The sequence below is a fragment of the Bos javanicus genome, chromosome 23 (assembly GCF_032452875.1).
Source record: "Bos javanicus breed banteng chromosome 23, ARS-OSU_banteng_1.0, whole genome shotgun sequence".
NCBI classification, from domain to species: Eukaryota; Metazoa; Chordata; class Mammalia; order Artiodactyla; family Bovidae; genus Bos; species Bos javanicus.
The window spans coordinates 45,605,159-45,624,144 of NC_083890.1; the positions used below are offsets into that span (position 1 = coordinate 45,605,159).

The window sequence follows — 18,986 nt, forward strand, 5'->3', positions numbered from 1 at the left end:
AGAGGCTTCAACATACCAATATGAGAGAAACAAACATTCAGTTTGTAACACGCAGACTATGCCACTTGTTTTAATTAGTAATTTGAATAAAGGTGCCGAGACTTTAAAAGTGACTAAGCCCAAAGGAAAATAAATATTTGGAGTTTGCATAATCTTCAGAGTACAAGGTGGGGCTGGAAATGAAGATAAATTCAGAAGGGATAAAGGTCTAAATTCCATTCAAGTAAAAAAAAATCAGTTGTGTAAGTATAGAATGGGTAAAGCTTGAATTTAATAGCAATTAACATGAAACATAATGGCAACCTTGGAGATGGCAATGGCACCCCACTCCAGTACTCTTGCCTGGAAAATCCCATGGACGGAGGAGCCTGGTGGGCTGCAGTCCATGGGGTGGCTAAGAGTCAGACACGACTGAAGGAACTCAGCAGCAGCAGCAGCAGCAGCATAATGGCAATCTGCTCTAGTACTCTTGCCTTTAAAATCCCATGGACAGAGGAGCCTGGCTGACCACAGTCCATGGAGTCGCAAAGAATCGGACACGACTGAGCATGCACACACGCAACATGAGACGTACCTGGAAATGCTTGTTGACAGTGACTAACTGGTGTGAGTGTGAATGCAGGCTTCTGATACTTTAATAGAAATACAGCATCCTGATCAAAAGGGGCCACCAGTTTCTCTGCACTCTTCCTCAGTAGGCCACTTTCAGCATATCGTATTCAGATACAACACGTAAAAGGAAAAGTGATTTTATTTCTGTTTCCACAGTGCAGACGCTGTCTAATGGATTTGTAGAGACAGGTAATTACTAAACTGCCTGTGAAATGTGTGGCCACATAACCAGTGTACAGTTACAGACTCACAGTGTACAGTGAGTGTGAGTTTCACAGAGTAGAATATGCAGTGAAATGCTTGGTGCTGTGCTCAGTCACCTCAGTCATGTCTGACTCTGTGACCCCATGCCTGCCCGGTTCCCGGTCCATGGAGATTCTCCAGGCAAGAGCACTGGAGTGGGTTGCCATGCCCTCCTGCAGGGGATTTTCCCAACCCAGGGATCGAACGTGCGTCTCTTACATCTCCTGCATTGACAGGCAGGTCCTTTACCACTTGGGCCACCTGGGAAGCCTTGATTATAATCAAAGCACATTTCAAGAGCATGAAATTAGAGCATGGAAAACTTTTAGTTGTGTTCAGTGAAAGATTTAAAAAAGAAATCTATGATGATGTCCCCAAACTTTCTTTTATGAGTGACGCAGTACTTCAGGTAGAGTGAAAGTGAAGGATGATGTGATATCGATGGGTGGTCTCTGAAGGCGGGCGCAGGCGTCACCTGGGTGACCCCCAGCACTGCTCCGGGGGTGGGATGCTGGGGGTGTGGGAGGGAATGCTGGCGTGGCAGTGAATGTGGTCAGGTGGGCGGAGGTTAGCTGGCTCTGGGTTGAGGCTCTGTAATCAGGTAGAGACATTTCGGATGCTCTTTATTCTTCTCTGTAAATGCTACTTTCCATATGGAATCATTTCCCACTAGATTTTTTCCCCTAAAGAACAACACCCTTCGAACACCTTGGGGTGTCGTTCTGCTGCTAGAAATTCTCTCACACGTGTGTATGAAAACGTTCCCTGTTTCCCTCTCATTTTTGAAGGCTATTCTGCTCCTCTCTCCTGCTGCCCTGGGCAACCACTGATTTTGTGTCACACAGATAATTTTTTATTTTCTGAAATTTCATGTAAATGGAAGCTGTGTATTTTTTTGGGGGGGGGTCTAGCTTCTTTAATGCAACATCATAATTTTGAGATTCATCAACACGTGTTTGCATCAATAGTTCATTCCTTTATGTTGCAGAGTAGTATTTCATTGTAGGCTATATCACAGTCTGTTTATCCATTGATCTGCCTGTGTTTCCACACGCCAGACCCAGAGTGCAGCTGCGAACTCGGTACCCAGGCTCCGCTCTCACCCTTTGCTCAGAGTTCGTCCTGGGTGACTAACGCTGCCCCAACTCTGTACTTCAGCTTACCTTTTCCTGACCCGGTGGGAACTCTGATTTGTTCTTCCGAAGCCATCTCATCCTTGTCTTTTTAAACTGCATCCTCAATAACTGTTTTAAAGAACTCAGAACTGAAGAGGTAATTGTCCTCAGGTTTCTGACCTTCCCCGGTTCGCTTTGCTTCTGTCTGTCAGAAAGGTCACCAGGGGCCCTGGCCACGAGCGTCTCCCAGCTGAGCCTCGTCTCCGTGTGTTTGCTGCTGCTTCCTCTTCGTCTAGACGATGTCCTGGAATCCTTCAAAACTCAACAAAGCGGCAGCTCCTCCTTGGAAGGCTAAATTTATAAGAGATTTAAATGAAATCTAGTATTTTGCCTTTTGTTTCGGGTGTACAGTATAGTGATCTGGTATTTATAGATATTGCAAAAGGAACACCACAGTAAGTCTAGTTAACATGAACAGTTACCATTTTTTTCTTGTGATGATAACTTTTAAGATCTACTCTCTTAGCAACTTTCAATACAGTATTGCTATTATTTTGTAAATTGGAGTATAATCGCTTTACAGTGTTGCGTTAGCTTCTGTTGAACGACAGCGGGAATCAGCCACAGTGGCCTGCTGTTAGTTGCTCAGTCATGTCTGACTCTGCGACCCAATGGACTGTAGCCTGTCAAGTTCCTCTGTCCACGGGATTCTCCAGCAAGAATACTGGAGTGGGTTTTGCCATTTCCTTCTCCAAGGATCTTCCCAACCCAGGGCTCAAACCCATGTCTCCTGCATTGCAGGGGATTCTTTATCATCTGAGCCACCAGGGAAGCCCAGCCAGCAGCCATAAGTATACACATCTCCTCTGCCCCGCTCCCCCCAGCCACTCATCTAGGTCGTCACCGAGCACTGAGCGGAGCCTCCTGTGCTGTGTAGTGGCTTCCTACGAGCTGTCTATTTTACACACGGTGGTGCCAACACAGTGTTGCTGACTGTGGTCACCATGCTGCACGTTGCATCGCTGGGGCTCAATCTTGTTTAATAACTGAAAGTTTGTACCTTTTGACCCCTTCAGCACTTCTCCCACTTCCCAGCCCCCACCTCTGGCAACCAGCGATCTGTTCTCTGTATCTCGGTTTGGTTTTGTTTCTTTCAGATTCCGTACGTAAGTGAGATCATATGGTATTTGTTTCTCTCTCTGACTTATCTGTTCACCCAGCATCATGCCCTCAAGGTCCACCCACATTGTCACAGATGGCAGGATTTTTCTTTTTTTTTTTTTTAAAGTATGTTTATTTTTTTAAAACTATTTATTTGGCTGTGCTGGGTTTTCGTTGCTGTGCAGGCTTTTCTCTAGTCGGGGCGAGCAGGGCCGACTCTAGTTTCGGTGCTTGGGCTTCTCATCGAGGCGGCTTCTCTCGTCGCAGAGAGTGGGCTTCAGTAGTTGTGGCTCCCTGGGCTCTTGAGCACAGGCTCAGTGGTTGTGGCCCATGGGTTTATTAGTTGCTCTGCAGCATGTGGGATCTTCCTGGACCAAAGATCAAACCCGTGTCTCCTGTCTTGGCAGGTGGATTCTTTACCACCTTCTTTGCCACCAGGAAAACCCAGGACTCCCCCCGTCCCCCACCTTGAGAACAACCTTCTTTCCCTTTTTATTCATGTAATTATGAACAATATACTCAAGGATGCTTTTTTATGGCTGGAGTGACTTCGCTTTCACTTTTCACTTTCATGCATTGGAGAAGGAAATGGCAACCCACTCCAGTGTTCTTGCCTGGAGAATCCCAGGGATGGAGGTGCCTGGTGGGCTGCCGTCTATGGGGTTGCACAGAGTCGGACACGACTGAAGCGACTTAGCAGCAGCAGCAGCGGCAACATTTCCTTTCTCATGGTTCTTACATCGCACCGCTGTTAACCCTTCCTATCATACTTAAGAAACTGACCCCTAATTACTGATGACTTGTCTGTTAGCCTATGTGACGATAAGGGCCATGCCTCATTTGACTTCATATGTCAGCATCTAACATGGTGCTGTTACATGGTAATGTCCAGAAAATTGGTTAATAAATCATGAAGTTAATGACAAAGAATACATTCATAGTTATCTTTCATTCTTCCTGTCTTCTCTTCTTAGCTTTTCTTTTGTTTCTGTTTTCCTCCACTGTGACTGAATTTCTGAAAGATAATAGAAGTAATACAAGCCTTGTGACTTTCAGCATTGTATTAGATCTGCTGACACTGGAAGATGGATTTTGAATGCTAGCAAACAAACTGGGAAAGTTTAAGCATTGTGGGTAGATGTGGCAATGGAAAAGATTTCGTTGGTGTTTGTTGTGAGGGTGGGTACATCAGCGAGGTTAACCTTCTTTGCTTGGGAATGAGAGGCCTCTAGACAGGTCTGCCCTATTTGGACAGCAGCGCAAATAAAACCGTTTCACCTTGAGATGTTAGGTAACTGACCTTTCCCCAATCTGGAGGTCTCCCAGGATGTCCCTCATGAAAACCAAAGATAAAAACCCTATTTAAAATCTTCCAAAGTGGGTTTAGTTCAGATAGTTGGTTTTTTTTTTTTTTTTTCTAATTTATCTATTTATATATTTTTGGCTGTGCTGGGTCTTCATTGCTGTGTGGGCTTGTCTCTAGCTGGGGCAAGAGGGGCTCCTCTGTAGCTGTGGTGCGCGGGCTTCTCATTGAGGCCTCTTCTTGTTGCAGAGCACGGGCTCCAGGCACACAGCCCAGGCTCAGTAGCTGAGGCGTGCGGGCTTAGTTGCTCCGCCGCATGTGGGGTCTTCCCGGACCAGGGATCAAACCCGTGTCTCCGGCACTGGCAGGTGGACTCTTTCCCACTGAGCCACCAAGGAAGCCCAGTTGAGTCTATATACTTTCCATAGAGATACAGTGAAGTAATAAAGGTCCTAATTCACTGGTCAACAAGTCGTGGGTGCTAATAAATGCTCGTCTTTCATCCTCATCCTCCTCCCCAAGCTGCCTGAGGTTCCCAGAGACCTACGTTTCCTTGAAATTCCCTCCAGATCAGTGTCATGAATGTGGGACAGGTGCAGACAGTAAGTGCTGATCACCAACACACACGTCTTCTTTTCTGAGTCTCCTCTGTGGCACTTAGATTTTCTTTGAGAATAAACTGCGTTTGACTGCACACCAGCTGTTGATTAGGGAGAATGTTCTGCGTGAACTTCCTGACAACCATCCAGGAAACTCACTTGCTGTCAGAGACCAGTCCACTCACCTGAAATCCTTGTCAGAGTTCCCTTTCCTAGGAACACTGTGCATTGTTCTTCTCTTCCTACCTTTCCTGGAGGAGGTGCTCCAGACCTTAGCAGCAGGGGAAGGGAACACCTGAGCAGGTATTCTGAGCGGTGTGATGGCACTCCAGCGTGAAGAGGGGCCAGCAGCCAGTTTATCAGCCACCCGATGCTCAGCAGAAACTCTCCAGTCCCACCCTGAACCCACTAAAGTGGCGGTAATTAATTTGGGGTACCCTAGTGACACTATCTATTGTAACAGTAAATGGATGCTAATGTACTGAAAATGTTTTGAAAAACAAAACATAAAGACAATGGGAAAAATAGCCATAGTACCTAATTTCCTTCCTTGAAAAATGAGTTGTCTTTGTAGTTTTATGTTTAGCTTTGTGAAATACAGTTCAGCTGAATTTTTCTTTAATATTAGGTTGTGTCCTGTGGGTGTAGACTCTCCCTGCGGCTTGCCCACAGACGTTAGATGCGTCCTGCAGGTGTAGACTCTCCCTGTGGCTTGCACACAGATGTTATGTGCATCCTGCGGGTGTAGACTCTCCCTGTGGCTTGTACACAGATGTTGTGTGTGTCCTGCGGGTGTAGACTTCCATGTGGTTTGCACATAGCCCAGGAACTGCAACGGTAGGAGTTGTTTGTGGAGAAGCTTCTACCTCTCTAAGCATCCTCAAAGGACATGGGACAGTCAGTCACCCTTCAGCGTTTGAAGGTTCCAAACTGTCCTCCAGGACTCCTTTTACCTAAGAAATGGAAAGAGAAACTGTTCCTTCCCAGTCCTTACAGGCTGGTGATGGTGAGGCCGCATCCCTGGTCCACCTCCCATAAATCTCCGCAGTCAAAAGTCCCCGAGGCCAGGACCCTTGGATTCTGTCAACCGTGTGTTGTTGGCGGTGGTTCATTTTGAGAGATTCCAGAAGCATCTGCTTAAATCATTTTTTCTTTGTCTTTTCAGGAGCATCTAAAGGCCTTTGATGATGAAGTCAATGCTTTTTTGGACAATATGTTTGGACCTCGGGGTGAGTGAGAACTTGAGAACTCAATATGGAAGGAGCACCGTCTAGTTAGAGAAGAGGATGGTGCCCTTGCAGGTGTCTGGGGAACAGTCTGGCGCCTCCCCTGAGAGACCTGCCGCCCCTCCCCCGTCCCTGCAGGGCCCCTGCCTCCTGCCCTCCAGCCTCTCCTGGGGACAGGAACACAGCGCAGTGCCATCCGTGTCTCTGGTCCCTCCGCGGCTGCCATGGTGGCAGTCCTTTCCTTCCAAGCCTGCTTCTTCCTCTCTTCCCCTCCTCACCCCGCCTCCCACATCCTCACACACGGTCTCTCTGCCCCTCCCTGTCCGATAGACTCCCTCTAGACACTCTGGGCTTTCCCTGCCCAGAGCCACGGTTCAGACTCCTCAGCTCCCAGCCATCCGGAGGGTCCTGGTGGTTCGTCCATCACCGCCCACTCAGACCACGGGGGGCCTCCTGACGCGGCTGCCCTTCGTCATCGTCTGCTCAGCGGCAGCTGCAGCAAGACTTCAAAAGCCTAAGTCATATTGTGCAGCACTCTAGCTTAAAACCCATCAGGTCTTCCCTGCGTCCTCAGGATAAAACCCAGCTTCTCGTGGACTATGCAGCCCTGTACTGTCCGGCCCCAGCTGTCCACTCTCCCCATGCTCTAGACATCTTTTCCTTCCTCTGAGTGTAAAATTCATTCCTATGCTGCTGCTCCCCAGCACGGTCAGCTCCTTCTTACACTGTCAGATGTCCGCTTAACCGTCCCCTCCTCAGATAGCCTTTCCCTCACCAGGACAGCAGAGATCTGCCCTCAAAAGCAGCAACTCTTAAACCTCTCATTATGCTCTGTTTCAGCTTCTGTTTATTTCCTTCATGCACTTGATTAATAGCTCTTTCTTCCATGAGGACGGGACCCATGACTGGTATCTCCACGGTGTCTTAACGGTCCTAGGAACCTATTAGACACTATATATTTTGCAAATAAATGAGGAAAGTCTCAAGAGCATGCTTTTGTTTCCCTTGAGCCTTGCTGGTTCACAAAGCTGGAGAATTTACAAGTTGTCTGCTCAGCATTAGGGGGTGGGAGGAGAGGGAAATGAGGTTTTCCAGTTTCTCAGAATCTTTAAATAGAATCATGCTGGGACACAGGCTGCGTAAACTGTCCTGAGCGTGACCACTTGCATAGTGTTAGTGAGATGCTACTCTGATTGTAGAGAGCTTTCAAATATACTCATCTGTGTATTCACATTGTCTTTGGTCTTCGTTTTGTTTTCCATTTCCTCCTTGTGATGATGCCGTGGGGTGGGCAGAGTGGGATGTCGGTTGCTCGTAGCCCGCTTTGTGTGACGTGCCCTCTGCGGCACTGCTGTAGCAGGCAGTGTCGAGGGCATGGCACTCCAGCAGGCACACGGGGCTTCCGGGTGACGGGCCAGCACGTGACGTCTCCACCAGAGACTTAACAGGCAGTGTCTGAGCCAAGGTCACACTGAGCTTTGGCATCAGTGAGGCCACTGTCACCTGGAATTACGTGGACAGGAGCAGTTAAGGACGGGATTGCAGTTGTTTGCTCAGTTTGGGTCATTTTTATGGAAATTTCCTTTGCTGCGAGGAGACTGAGGTTGACAGTTGATCGCTGATCAGGTGACGTCTGTGCTGACAAGGAGGCTGAGCCTCCCGGCCGGCAGGCACCCTCCTCTCCCTTGAGAAGTGGGTGGGCTGAAATCATGTGGCAAATCCCCTGGGGAACCGACAGGCGTCCCCAAGCCTTTTCCGGCTGTACCCGTGCCATGTTGGCACCATCCAGAGAGATTGTTCTGGGCAAATACCTGACCCCGCTGCAGAGTTAACGTCTCAGGTCCCAAAGACGATGATTTATAAGTGCTCGGTCCCGAGTTTTGGTTAGGGCAATTGTGAGCCTCCCTAACAACCATAGCCATTGTTTACAGGACTGTGACACAAGACAGTCACAGCCTTGAGCACTGCATCACGTACTTGACCTGTCGGCGGGCATGCGTTTGATGACTGTCCCCTTCACCTCCACACTAAGCAGCTGTAAGTTATGAGTGAGACTGAGTAGAAATACAAGGTAGTCTCACCTCTCAGAGTACACTGGCTGGGGCCTGAAACCACAACCTCTGAGACAGAAAGCGCGGAAGTCAACCGCATGTGTTCGTTTCCGGGGCTGTTGTAGCAAAACTCCCACAGACTGTGCGGCTTAAGACAACAGCAGTTCATTCTCTCCCTGTTCTGGAAACACGGTGTCAGCAGAGCCTTGCCCGCCCTGCGCTTCCGGGAGCGCTCTGTCCACACCTCCCGCTCAGGGCTTTCCGGCCGCTGCCCTGGAGCTCCATCGCTCCATCACCCCTGTCTCTGCCTCCGTCTCCACGTGGCCTTCTCCTCCTGCACCTCCCCTTCTTCTCAGGACACAGTTCCCTGAGCAGGGCCCACCTCACCTGGTACAGCCTCACGTTAGCCGGTTTGTGTCTGCAAAGGCCCTATTTCTCAGTAGGACCGCATCTACAGAGACCAGGAGTTTGGACCTGAACACACCTTTCTGGGGGACACTGTTTAACTCAATACCATAAGCAGAGGCAGGGTAGGGTTTAGTGCAAGTTACTTAACTGTTTTACTCAGTTTTTCTCTATTGTAAACCAGAGATAATTCCACCTATAGGATGGAGTTATCCATCACCTTGACTGTGGTGTTGGCAGCACAGGGGTTTGCATATGAATGGCACCCCACTCCAGTAATCTTGCCTGGAAAATCCCATGGACGGAGGAGCCTGGAAGGCTGCAGTCCATGGGGTCGCTAAGAGTCGGACACGACTGAGCGACTTCACTTTCACTTTTCACTTTCCTGCATTGGAGAAGGAAATGGCAACCCACTCCAGTGTTCTTGCCTGGAGAATCCCAGGGACGGGGGAGCCTGGTGGGCTTCTGTCTATGGGGTCGCACAGAGTCGGACACGACTGAAGTGACTTAGCAGTAGCAAACTCATCAGATTGTACACAGGAAAAGTGTGCAGGGTTTTTTGTATACGGCAATGACACCTCTATATAGCTGTTCAAAATAAGATCACCTATATAATTAGATTGTTTTGAGAATTTTAAGTTAACACATATAAAAGGCTTTAGGTCTGTGTGTGGCACAGAATCAGTGCTCAGCAATGTTCATTATAAAAACAGTGCTATAGCCACACGGGCTTCCCTGGTGGCTCAGATGGTTAAGAATCTGCCTGCAATGCAGGAGACCTGGGTTCAATCCCTGGGTCAAGAAGATCCCCTGGAGAAGGGAACCCACTCGAGTATTCTTGCCTGGGAAATTCCATGAACAAAGGACCCTGGCAAGCTACAGCCCATGGGGTCGTGAAGAGTTGGACACGACTGAGCGACCAGCACACACACTATCGCCATGATAACATGCAAACTGTAAATTGATCACTGTTTTGTTACACTGAAGAGTTGTAGTTATGGAAGAGCAGTGGGAAGTGGCTTCCTTCAGAGGCCAGGCCCTTGACGTGGGCCTTGAAGGACGCGCAGGCTTTAGATGTGGAGGTGGACATTAGGAAGTGGCACGGTGTGCAGACCTCAGGACAGATGGTTATGAGCCCCTTGTGCAAAAGATAACTTGTTACCTGCAGGAACGCTCCCCTTACCTTTCAGCTCCGTCACAGATGCGGGAAGTTCACAGCATCAGTGATGCCACAGAGCTCGAGAAGGCACTTGGCTCATAGAAACTGTGCTCTGCAGGACGGGATGTGGAGAGCCCGGGGCTGGGTGGGGTGGCAGGGAGCAGAAGGGGAACTGGGGCTCTGGGGACCAGAGGGATCCCGGAAAGGGAGAACCCAGCTCCAACAGCTCTGTTTACAGAGATTGGAGTCAGTGTGAAGTTCTCATAATTCTGGGCCAAACCATTTTCTCTCTCTAGACTACAACAAAAAGGAGCAGAACAGAGAACAAAAATCACTTTGTGCCTCCAGTTATTTTCTAATTACTGACTGTATTATAGTTCTATTGTGTATGTTTTCTTTAGGTTGTTTTTTTTAATAGTGAAAACTTTTATATTTGGAATTAGCTAGCTGGACTCCGTTTCAGTTCAGTTCAGTCGCTCAACTGTGTCTTGATTCTTTGTGACCCCATGGACTGCAGCACGCCAGGCTTCCCTGTCCCTGACCAACTCCCAGAGCTTGCTCTAATTCATGTCCATTGAATCAGTGATACTGTCCAACCATCTCATCCTCTGCCTCCCCCTCCTCCTGCCTTCAGTCTTTCCCAGCATCAGGTCTTTTCAAATGAGTCAGTTGTTTGCATCAGGTGGCCAAAGTATTTGAGTTTCAGCTTCAGCGTCAGTCCTTCCAATGAATATTCAGGACTGATTTCCTTTAGGATGGATTGGTTGGATCTCCTTGCAGTCCAAGGGACTCTCAAGAGTGTTCTGCCACACCACAGTTCAAAAGCATCAATTCTTTGGTGCTCAGCTTTCTTTAGAGCCCAACTCTCAGTTTACATGATCCCAATTTTGTTGGCAACATCCAAGCATCATAGTCCGGAGCCAGTCAAACATATGCCTTCTCCTCTCCATCAGGCCTGATCAGGGTGTTGACCTTGGCCACGTCAGCATTAGAGGGCTTCTCCACAGCCTGTTGGATTGGGCGCTTGTTGGCCTTGACACCCACAGTGGACACCCGTGTGGTGTGGTCTTCTGTCTTCTTCACGGCTGACTTGGTGGTGAGGGGGAACTTGACGATGGCACAGTGGTCCAGTTTGTTTCTCTTGGGGGCGCTCTTCGAGAATGTTTGAGCTGCCTCCTGAGCCACAGTGTTCTGGGCCACTGGAAGGTGGGTGACGTCCGGTCTTTGTTTGTGGCTGTGGATGCCTTTCAGCACAGCTTTCTTGGCCTCAAAGCCTTTGCTTTGGCTTTGGCTTTAGGAGGGGTAGGGGCTTCCTTCTTCGCCTTTGGTGCCATCTTCATGAAAAGCTTCTTCAGGTTTGTACGTGTTCACTCTCCAGAGTGAGGGACACTTGCCTCCTGGCTGTGCGTACTCTTGGTCCACGATCAGATTTGGATCCTTGGTTTGTTTCCTGTTCTCCATTCCAAACCCTCAGCTCCAAGGCTCGTTCCAGCCTCTCGCCCTCGCCCTCCTGTAATCCCGCTGCCCTGTTTGGACCAGCTGGACTCTAACCACTCCTGGTTTCTATAGTGATGCTAAGCTGATTCCAGGGGGTGCGGGTGCTAGGAGCTAGGGCGCAGTATGGACGTGTGCTCTGTCCCGCCTCCCAGAGCTGCTCCGTGGAGGCAGCAGCAAGGTGCAGTGACCCAGGAGCTGGGTGTGGATTCACGTCCTGACAGCTGCTGACTGCCCGATGGCCTCCTGCAGGTGCTGACGCTTGCTTAGCCGTTTGTGTGGGACAGCGTAATACACATGCCTGCTGCTTACTGAGCGTAAACACAGGACTCTGCCACTTAGACATCGAGAACGGTCACTTCCCACCTCTCTGATTTGTCACTGCGTGTTCGGCCTAAGCCCTGTTGGCGCCGTGGAACCTTCCTTAACTATTTCAGCCCCACTGGTTTCTTCTTCCGAATGGAACCCGAATCCAGCTTGCTCACGCTGCGGCCCACGGTTCCCTGCTGGGCCTGGTGTGACACACGCAGCGCACGAGACGGCATCTCCTTACTAAGCACGCAGGGTGCTCTGTGGGATTCTCACTGTGTGTTTCTTTTCAGATTCTCGAGTCAGAGGGTGGTTCATGCTGGACTCCTACCTCCCTACCTTTTCTCTCACTGTTTTATACCTGCTGTTGATATGGCTGGGCAACAGATGCATGAGGAACAGACCTGCTCTTTCCCTCAGGGGCATCCTCACCTTGTACAATCTTGGAATCACACTTCTCTCCGCATACATGCTGGCAGAGGTAAGTGTCCGCAAAACAGTTACGTCTGGCATTCCAGAACTTTCCACGGTTTCTATCAATACTGATCTTTAATATCTCAAGAAGCTGTTCCAGCATCTGATATTATTCCTTCCACATGGGTGGAAGTCTTTGTTTCTAACTTGAATTTTTCTTATTGTAATTTAGACCTATTTCTTTAGTCCTTAGTCTTTAGTTGTAATTTAAAGTCACAATTTAGATCTGAATGGGCTTAAAGATCATGTATTATTGTTTTCTCCTTTTATAGATTACCATACTGAGGCTTAGAAAAGTTAAACTGGTTTGCCTGAGCTATTGAGTAACAGTATTTTTTTTCAATTAAACATTAAATACAGTTAGTCTGACTGAAATGCAAACATATCCCTTAAAGGATGCTCCTCGAATCTCCGGGCCACTGTGTGTCCTGAGGACCACCTCCCGGAGGCCTGGGGTGACATCCCAGCTTGGCTATAGTAGCCTGCATTGCATCACGTCTTCCCTATTCCTTTATAATCTGCCAAACCTGAGTGATTTCACAAGAAAAAGAACAAGTAATGATGGCCCTGCCTACACAGCCAAAGGGTATTTACTGTAATACAAGAGGAAATCTTAAAGTGTTAAATAAACCTCGAGAGAGAGAAAACTAAAACAGAATCTTTTTGGAGAAAAATTAGGATAAAATCATTCATATATATTATAAATGGCTAACAGTGGCACACACATAGCTGCCTTCCTGGGCTCCTTGGATTGTGAATGGAAATAAATTCTTGTCTAAAACAGGCCCTCTCACCCCTAGTTTTTAATCTGTGTTTAATTAGCCTAATAGGCACCATCCTAATGATGGTTAATAACCATCATCTAAAATGTTTTGAAACGCTAATTATGGGACTGGAGGCATCAGAGTGCAGGTGGCAGAGCTTGGGGTCAGGAAGGCCACCCTGACAGCTCTAAAATCACACCACCTGAGTCTAAACGGGGAACTTGCATTTTAGTTTCCCTCCTGGCTCAATTTTAGTTTTCTCTTGCGAGAGAGTAATTTACGGGCTTATTCCTCCCTGTGCAGCAGGGAGAGGCACTCTTCCCGGGGCGGGTCTCAGCGGCCACGCGTCTGCAGGGCCCGCCTGGCGGGCTCACTCGGTCAGAGGTGCGAGCCCCGCGGGAGGCGTCGGCGCAGCGGAGGCGGGAGGCCCGAGCGCAGTGGCGGCTCTCCACGTCCTCTGCGGCCCTGGGGGACTCACTCAGCCAGCTTAGCTGTAAGATGGAGACGCGACGTCTGTCCTGCCTCACTCCCTCCTGGGCGTCAGGACGTCAGTTCTGTTCAGCCGGCACTCAGCGAGCCCACGCTCGTTGCGGCCCAGGGGCCACAGCGAGGTCAGAGGTTCCTGTTCTCGAAGAGCTCACAGACTCGTGCAAGTGCAGGAGACAGTCAGTCCTATGAGGCAGGACGAAGTCCGCAACAGGCACTGACGGCAGGAACGAGAACGACAGTTCAGTGCCTGAGCCGCCACATACATGTACGGGGTTTGTCTCTTTTAGGGAGAAACCCCCGCACAGAGCGCATTCTCTACTGTGAGCTTTAGCTCCCACTGGTCTGCTGTTTCTCTTCTCAGACTTTTCCATCTCTCAGTTCAAAATCACTGCTGGTGGTTGAGTGCCTCCTAGTCTCCTGACCTAACCTCTTTCGGGGTTTAAGGTCTTCCCCCTTACACTACAGGCTGTGTTCGTAGACTAGTCAAGGGGTAGCTTACCTTAACCTTGCTAACCTGTTACACTCAGGCCAGACGTGTGCTTAGGCCAGGAAGCTGCCCTGAAACCACTAACACTGTTCCAGCAAGCGCACCCTGCAGGCCCTGCACGGTGTCAGGTCGAGTCCCAGGCTCTGGAGCACAGCCTCGGCCCAAGTGCAAGAGGGAGCACTGGCCCAGGCGGGGTTGGGGAGGCCTCTCTGAGGAGGTGATGGCTGAGCTGCGCACAGTGATGAGAGCAGGCCAGGCAGGTCAAGATCTGGGGAGGCCTCCAGGCCGCAGCAAGCTCAGGGTGGTGGTCGAGGACCACGAGAAGCAGCGGTGTGCCAAGGAGAGTGGACAGAGACGGGTGATGCGAGACGAGCTGGACGGGAGCAGGTTAACCAGGGCCTCGCCAGGAATTTGGCTGTTCTTAGGAGGAGCCATCGAAGGATGTTAATGGATGAGCGATGGGATCTTCTACATGGAGAATGGACTCAGCGAGTTGGGGCAAGCATGGAAGCAGAGGCTCTGCTGGGGGGACTTGATGGTGCTACAGTCACAGACACCAGTGGTGTGGACTGGGAGTGGATTCTAGTCATATTCTGGAGCGAGTTGGCCCACACCTCCTTAAGGCTGACAGCCCTGTTTGAAAGCCTGGTTTCCTCCTCTTCAACACTCAGGTTGGGTGCTTCCTGCAAACCAGCACGCCCAGGGCAGCAGGAGGGGTCTGGGGTGAGGCCCTCTGAGCCTTCCCCAGCCTGGCTGCTTGCTCTGCCACTCAGTCTGTCAGATGGTTCTGCAGGGGTGCGGTGGGGAGGGGACAGCCGGGGGACAGCTGACTAAGCAGAGCATGGCCTGTTCTTTCCTACTGTGGTGTTGCTATTACATAAACACGGTAGATGGTAGAGCCCCGAGCTGCAGAACTACAGCCTGACCATGGAGGTTTTTAATTAATCTTTCTAAACAAAGTTAAGTAACTTTATTTTGAAAAAGGCAGAAAAAATTTACATACACTTCTAGATATTCCTGGATCCACTGGGGCCTCCCACCAGCTCCCATTTGAGAACCAACATGGACAGCTCTGGGACCTGGGGGTGACTTGATCTGTAATAGACCCACCAGGAAGGTTCAGTCTCTCTTACTTTCCCTGGATTCATTTATCCTGATAACCTATACTTATCACAATGTTAACTGGGGTGATTTTGTTAGAAGAGAAGCAGTGGAGGATATGGAAGATTCATGAAGGTTCTGAAACATTCTGTGTTCTTTGAGTTTATCTCTTTTTCTTGGTGTTCAGTTTATTAACATCCCTCCCTCCCTGCTCTGTCTAACAGTCGGTCCCTTTACACCTTTTTGATAAGCTACAGAAAATTATAGGCTTTCACATATATCATATGTAAATCAAAGCCAAAGACCTTATAGTCTAGAATTTTAAGTTTCTTAGTAACAGTGAGCAAGAAGGCAGAAAACTTTTATAGAATTTCCCACAAAGAAAGTTCATTTCCTTAAGTTGCAGAAGCAAAACTAGACAAGGAATTAGAAGATCTGAATCCAGTTGTCGTTCTACTACTTACAGTCGTGTGATCACAAGCAAATAGTCATTGAGGACTTTCTCTGTGCCAGGCATTGGACAAGGAATTGTAGTTGCAAAAAATGAGCAGAGGAGGAGGCATGGACTTTATGGAGCTTTGTTTTTTGAGCATAATGGGGAAAACAGATGTGTATCAGTTATAATCGCACAAATGACTGATTACAACATAGCATAAACACAATGAAGAAAATGACTTCAGAATGTCTGTGAGCCCTGGTTTTCTCATGGAAAATGGTAATAAATACATAATTCATAACTTTGGGATGATCAAATAACAAATATTTACATGTAAGCCAATAAAGTACTTAAATTTTAGTGTAGTTTCTTCACATATGTTTACATTTGTATTCACATATTGTATTTGTAGAGCATATGATTAGATAATTGTTTATGGAAAATATTTTGTTATTCAAATGATAGCTAAATTCTGTTTCTGGTGGCTGTGAAGGTTAGAAGTAAATCCTATATTAACCAAGGATTTTAACCACTGATACCAGTTCAGCAGCAAGAAATTAGGTCCTTTGATACTGTGTGTTTGGGAACAGGATTGAGTAAAGCTCATACTGGGAAGAACTCAAACCTTGAATAGATGCCAATCAGAAACATGAATAGGAAGTTGAGTTTTCGTCCAAATTTTTGCACTGATTTTTTTCCTCTCCTTTGTTTCTTTGGCAGCTTATTCTCTCCAGTTGGGAAGGAGGGTACAACTTACAGTGTCAGGATCTGACCAGTGCAGGGGAGGCCGACATCCGGGTGAGTCAGCTGTTTGTAACCATTTCTCACTGAGAAGGAGAGAAAGCTTTCTCCTCCCAGAGACGAGGATGGAGGCTGGGCTTAGATAAGCAGGGGTCTCCGTCGTAGTAGAAGTGCTCATTTGGGGGACAGATGGAACAAACCTTGAATAGATCCCTTTGCAAAGTGGAATGGGGATGACCTCTGTCCTGATACAGAATCATCTCCAGGATGGAGCTCAGTGAAAACAGCAACCCACAGACCATGCCTATAGTACAGGGCCTCATGTGCAGAAAATGATAGGAATATGCGTGTCTTAGCTTTTAGTTTATTCTGCCATTGTTTCTTTTTAAAACCATAAGCAAACATACTTGTTTCCTTTTAGGGGAGGGACCAGGGCAGAGTAGATAGAGGTGGAAATTGGACTTCTCTGAATGTCCCTTGTCTAATTTTCAGAAACAGTAGGTGTTTTCACATAATTATAAAGCAAATTTTAAAAGAATGCAAGGCAGCCTCTTATTCCACATCTTGGAAATAAAATAATTACCCGTATATTAAGTTGCTGACATAACCACCCAAGGAATTCTTTCATGTGCCTTTAAACAGTGTTTGAGTGCACACCCTGAGTGAGATGACCTCAACGGCATTCAGTAATTTGGAAGGGGGGGCTGCTCTTATTAATAAAAATATTGGTATTGCTTTTTGTGGGACTATTATAGGTATGCTTAAGATAAAGTACATAATAATGTTAATATCATTACAACTAATATTTGAAACATAGAAAAGAGAAACCAAGACTCAGTAATCATAGATTTAAATCAGAAATATCAAAATGAACATTCTTTCTAAAACGTGCTTTTTAGCTCTGTTCACAGGAGAGGTCTAGTTAGTCTCTGAGAAACCAGCAGTGATACCCACATCATGCTCTCTAAATATAATCCACCAGGAGGGTTTAGTGCTCTTAGAGAGTTGATCGATTCCTGTTTGGTTGGGGGGAAGTACATATATGAGAAGAATCCAGGACATCATGTGACAGAGCCAGGAAGCTGGGGTCACGACAAGAAGATGTAAGGGCCAGCTTAAAGGGACTCCCACAGCTAAAGTGGGACAGTTTGAGTATCAAAAGGAATACTGACAAATTTATAAACACTAAACGAGTTTAAAATGACACTAAAAAAAAAATCGTTGTTACTTTTTGAAGGTTACTAGGACACCAACTAATTCTAGAAAAAAAAAATTGAATCAAACATCTATCCTGCCATTCATATGTAAGTTTCCAAATAGCTAAAGAGAAAGAGCTTCCCTGGTGGCTCAAACAATAAAGAAACTCCCTGTAATGGGGGAGACCCAGGTTCGATCCCCTGGGTCAGGAAGATGCCCTGGAGGGCATGGCAACCCACTCCAGTATTCTTGCCTGGGAAATCCCTCAGACAGAGGAGCCTGGAGGGCTATGGTCCACGGGGTCACAGAGTTGGACACGACTGAGTGACTAACATCATCTCACCTGCTATGTAAAGTTTCCAAATAGCTAAAGAGGAAGAACTATTTCTATAAAGACAAAAACATGCACGTAAGTATGAAGAGAATTTGAAAAGCACCATTTTGCAGCTTCTAGTGAAGGGTAATGGGCCCAGACGGCAGTCATCTGTAAACGATGAAGCTACCGGGTGAAAGCTGAGTGGAAGCTTCGCGATGATTAGGTGAGGCTGTTAACACCTGGACTCTGCTGCTGTTAGTGTCAGCGGGCCACCCAGAAGCTGGGTGCCTCTTGACGTGATTCCACAGGAAGTACACAGACCCACGCCTGAAGTACAGTTGACCACTAAACCACGTGGGTTTGAATTACACGGGTCCACTTAATACACAGACTCTTTTCAGTACTAAATACTAAGTGCTGTACAACCCGACACGGAGGAACCATGCTACGGAGGGCTGGCTGTAAGTTATACACAGACTCTGGCCTGTGCAGGGGGTCAGTGCCATGACCATCCCTGCCCCGTTGTTCAAGGGTCAACTGTAATCTTACCCCCAACCTTAAACCTGAATCCAGCTAAGCCTCTGTCATTGCTCTTTACAGAAAACGTGGAGGATAGAGAAATAAGTTTAAACAACACTAGGAAAAATAAGTCACCTAAATCCATACTATTAGGAATTCTATACAACTGATCAAGTTTAAGAAATAAAAGATCAGAAAGAAAACACTGGAGCACAGAAAGGGAACAGACTTTTTGGTCCCCCCCAATATTTTGGAAAGGTACAATAATTCCTTTCACTAGATGGGGCTGGATTGCTGGGAATAAGGAATAGATGGCAGCAGAGGCCGGGTGAGATGGTTCTCGCTGGTCTGGGAGCAGGGCGGGTGAGCCGGTGGAGCATGGCCCGGTGCCCGCAGGGGCAGGTGGCCCCGGGCGGCATCACAGCTCACCCTGTCTTCCTCCCGCTTGACTTCTCGTACAGGTAGCCAGGGTGTTGTGGTGGTACTACTTCTCCAAATTAATAGAGTTCCTGGACACAATTTTCTTTGTGTTGCGGAAAAAAACCAGCCAGGTCACCTTTCTCCACGTCTACCATCACGCCTCCATGTTTAACATCTGGTGGTGCGTCTTGAACTGGATTCCTTGTGGGCAAAGTAAGTATACATCTGTCGGTTCTGTGTAATGGGCCTCCTGCCCGTCACACGGGGAAGCACACGTTTGCTGGTGGCCGTTTCGTTTCTCATCTTTGATCCTGGCAAAACCTTTGAGTATTAGGATAAATTTTAAAAGTGTCTTCTCTTCCATG

The 18,986-nt window shown here is 47.9% G+C and overlaps 1 protein-coding gene across 1 annotated transcript in view; it reads left to right on the forward strand.

Moving 5' to 3' along the window:
- Positions 1 to 18,986, forward strand: part of ELOVL2 (ELOVL fatty acid elongase 2) — a 49,090-nt gene that overhangs the window by 22,331 nt on the left and 7,773 nt on the right. Inside the window, exons 2-5 of the mRNA XM_061398874.1 lie at positions 6,199 to 6,262; positions 11,971 to 12,158; positions 16,149 to 16,226; positions 18,663 to 18,834. Coding sequence (XP_061254858.1) covers positions 6,199 to 6,262; positions 11,971 to 12,158; positions 16,149 to 16,226; positions 18,663 to 18,834 — 502 coding nt within the window. The remainder of the gene's footprint in view (positions 1 to 6,198; positions 6,263 to 11,970; positions 12,159 to 16,148; positions 16,227 to 18,662; positions 18,835 to 18,986) is intronic.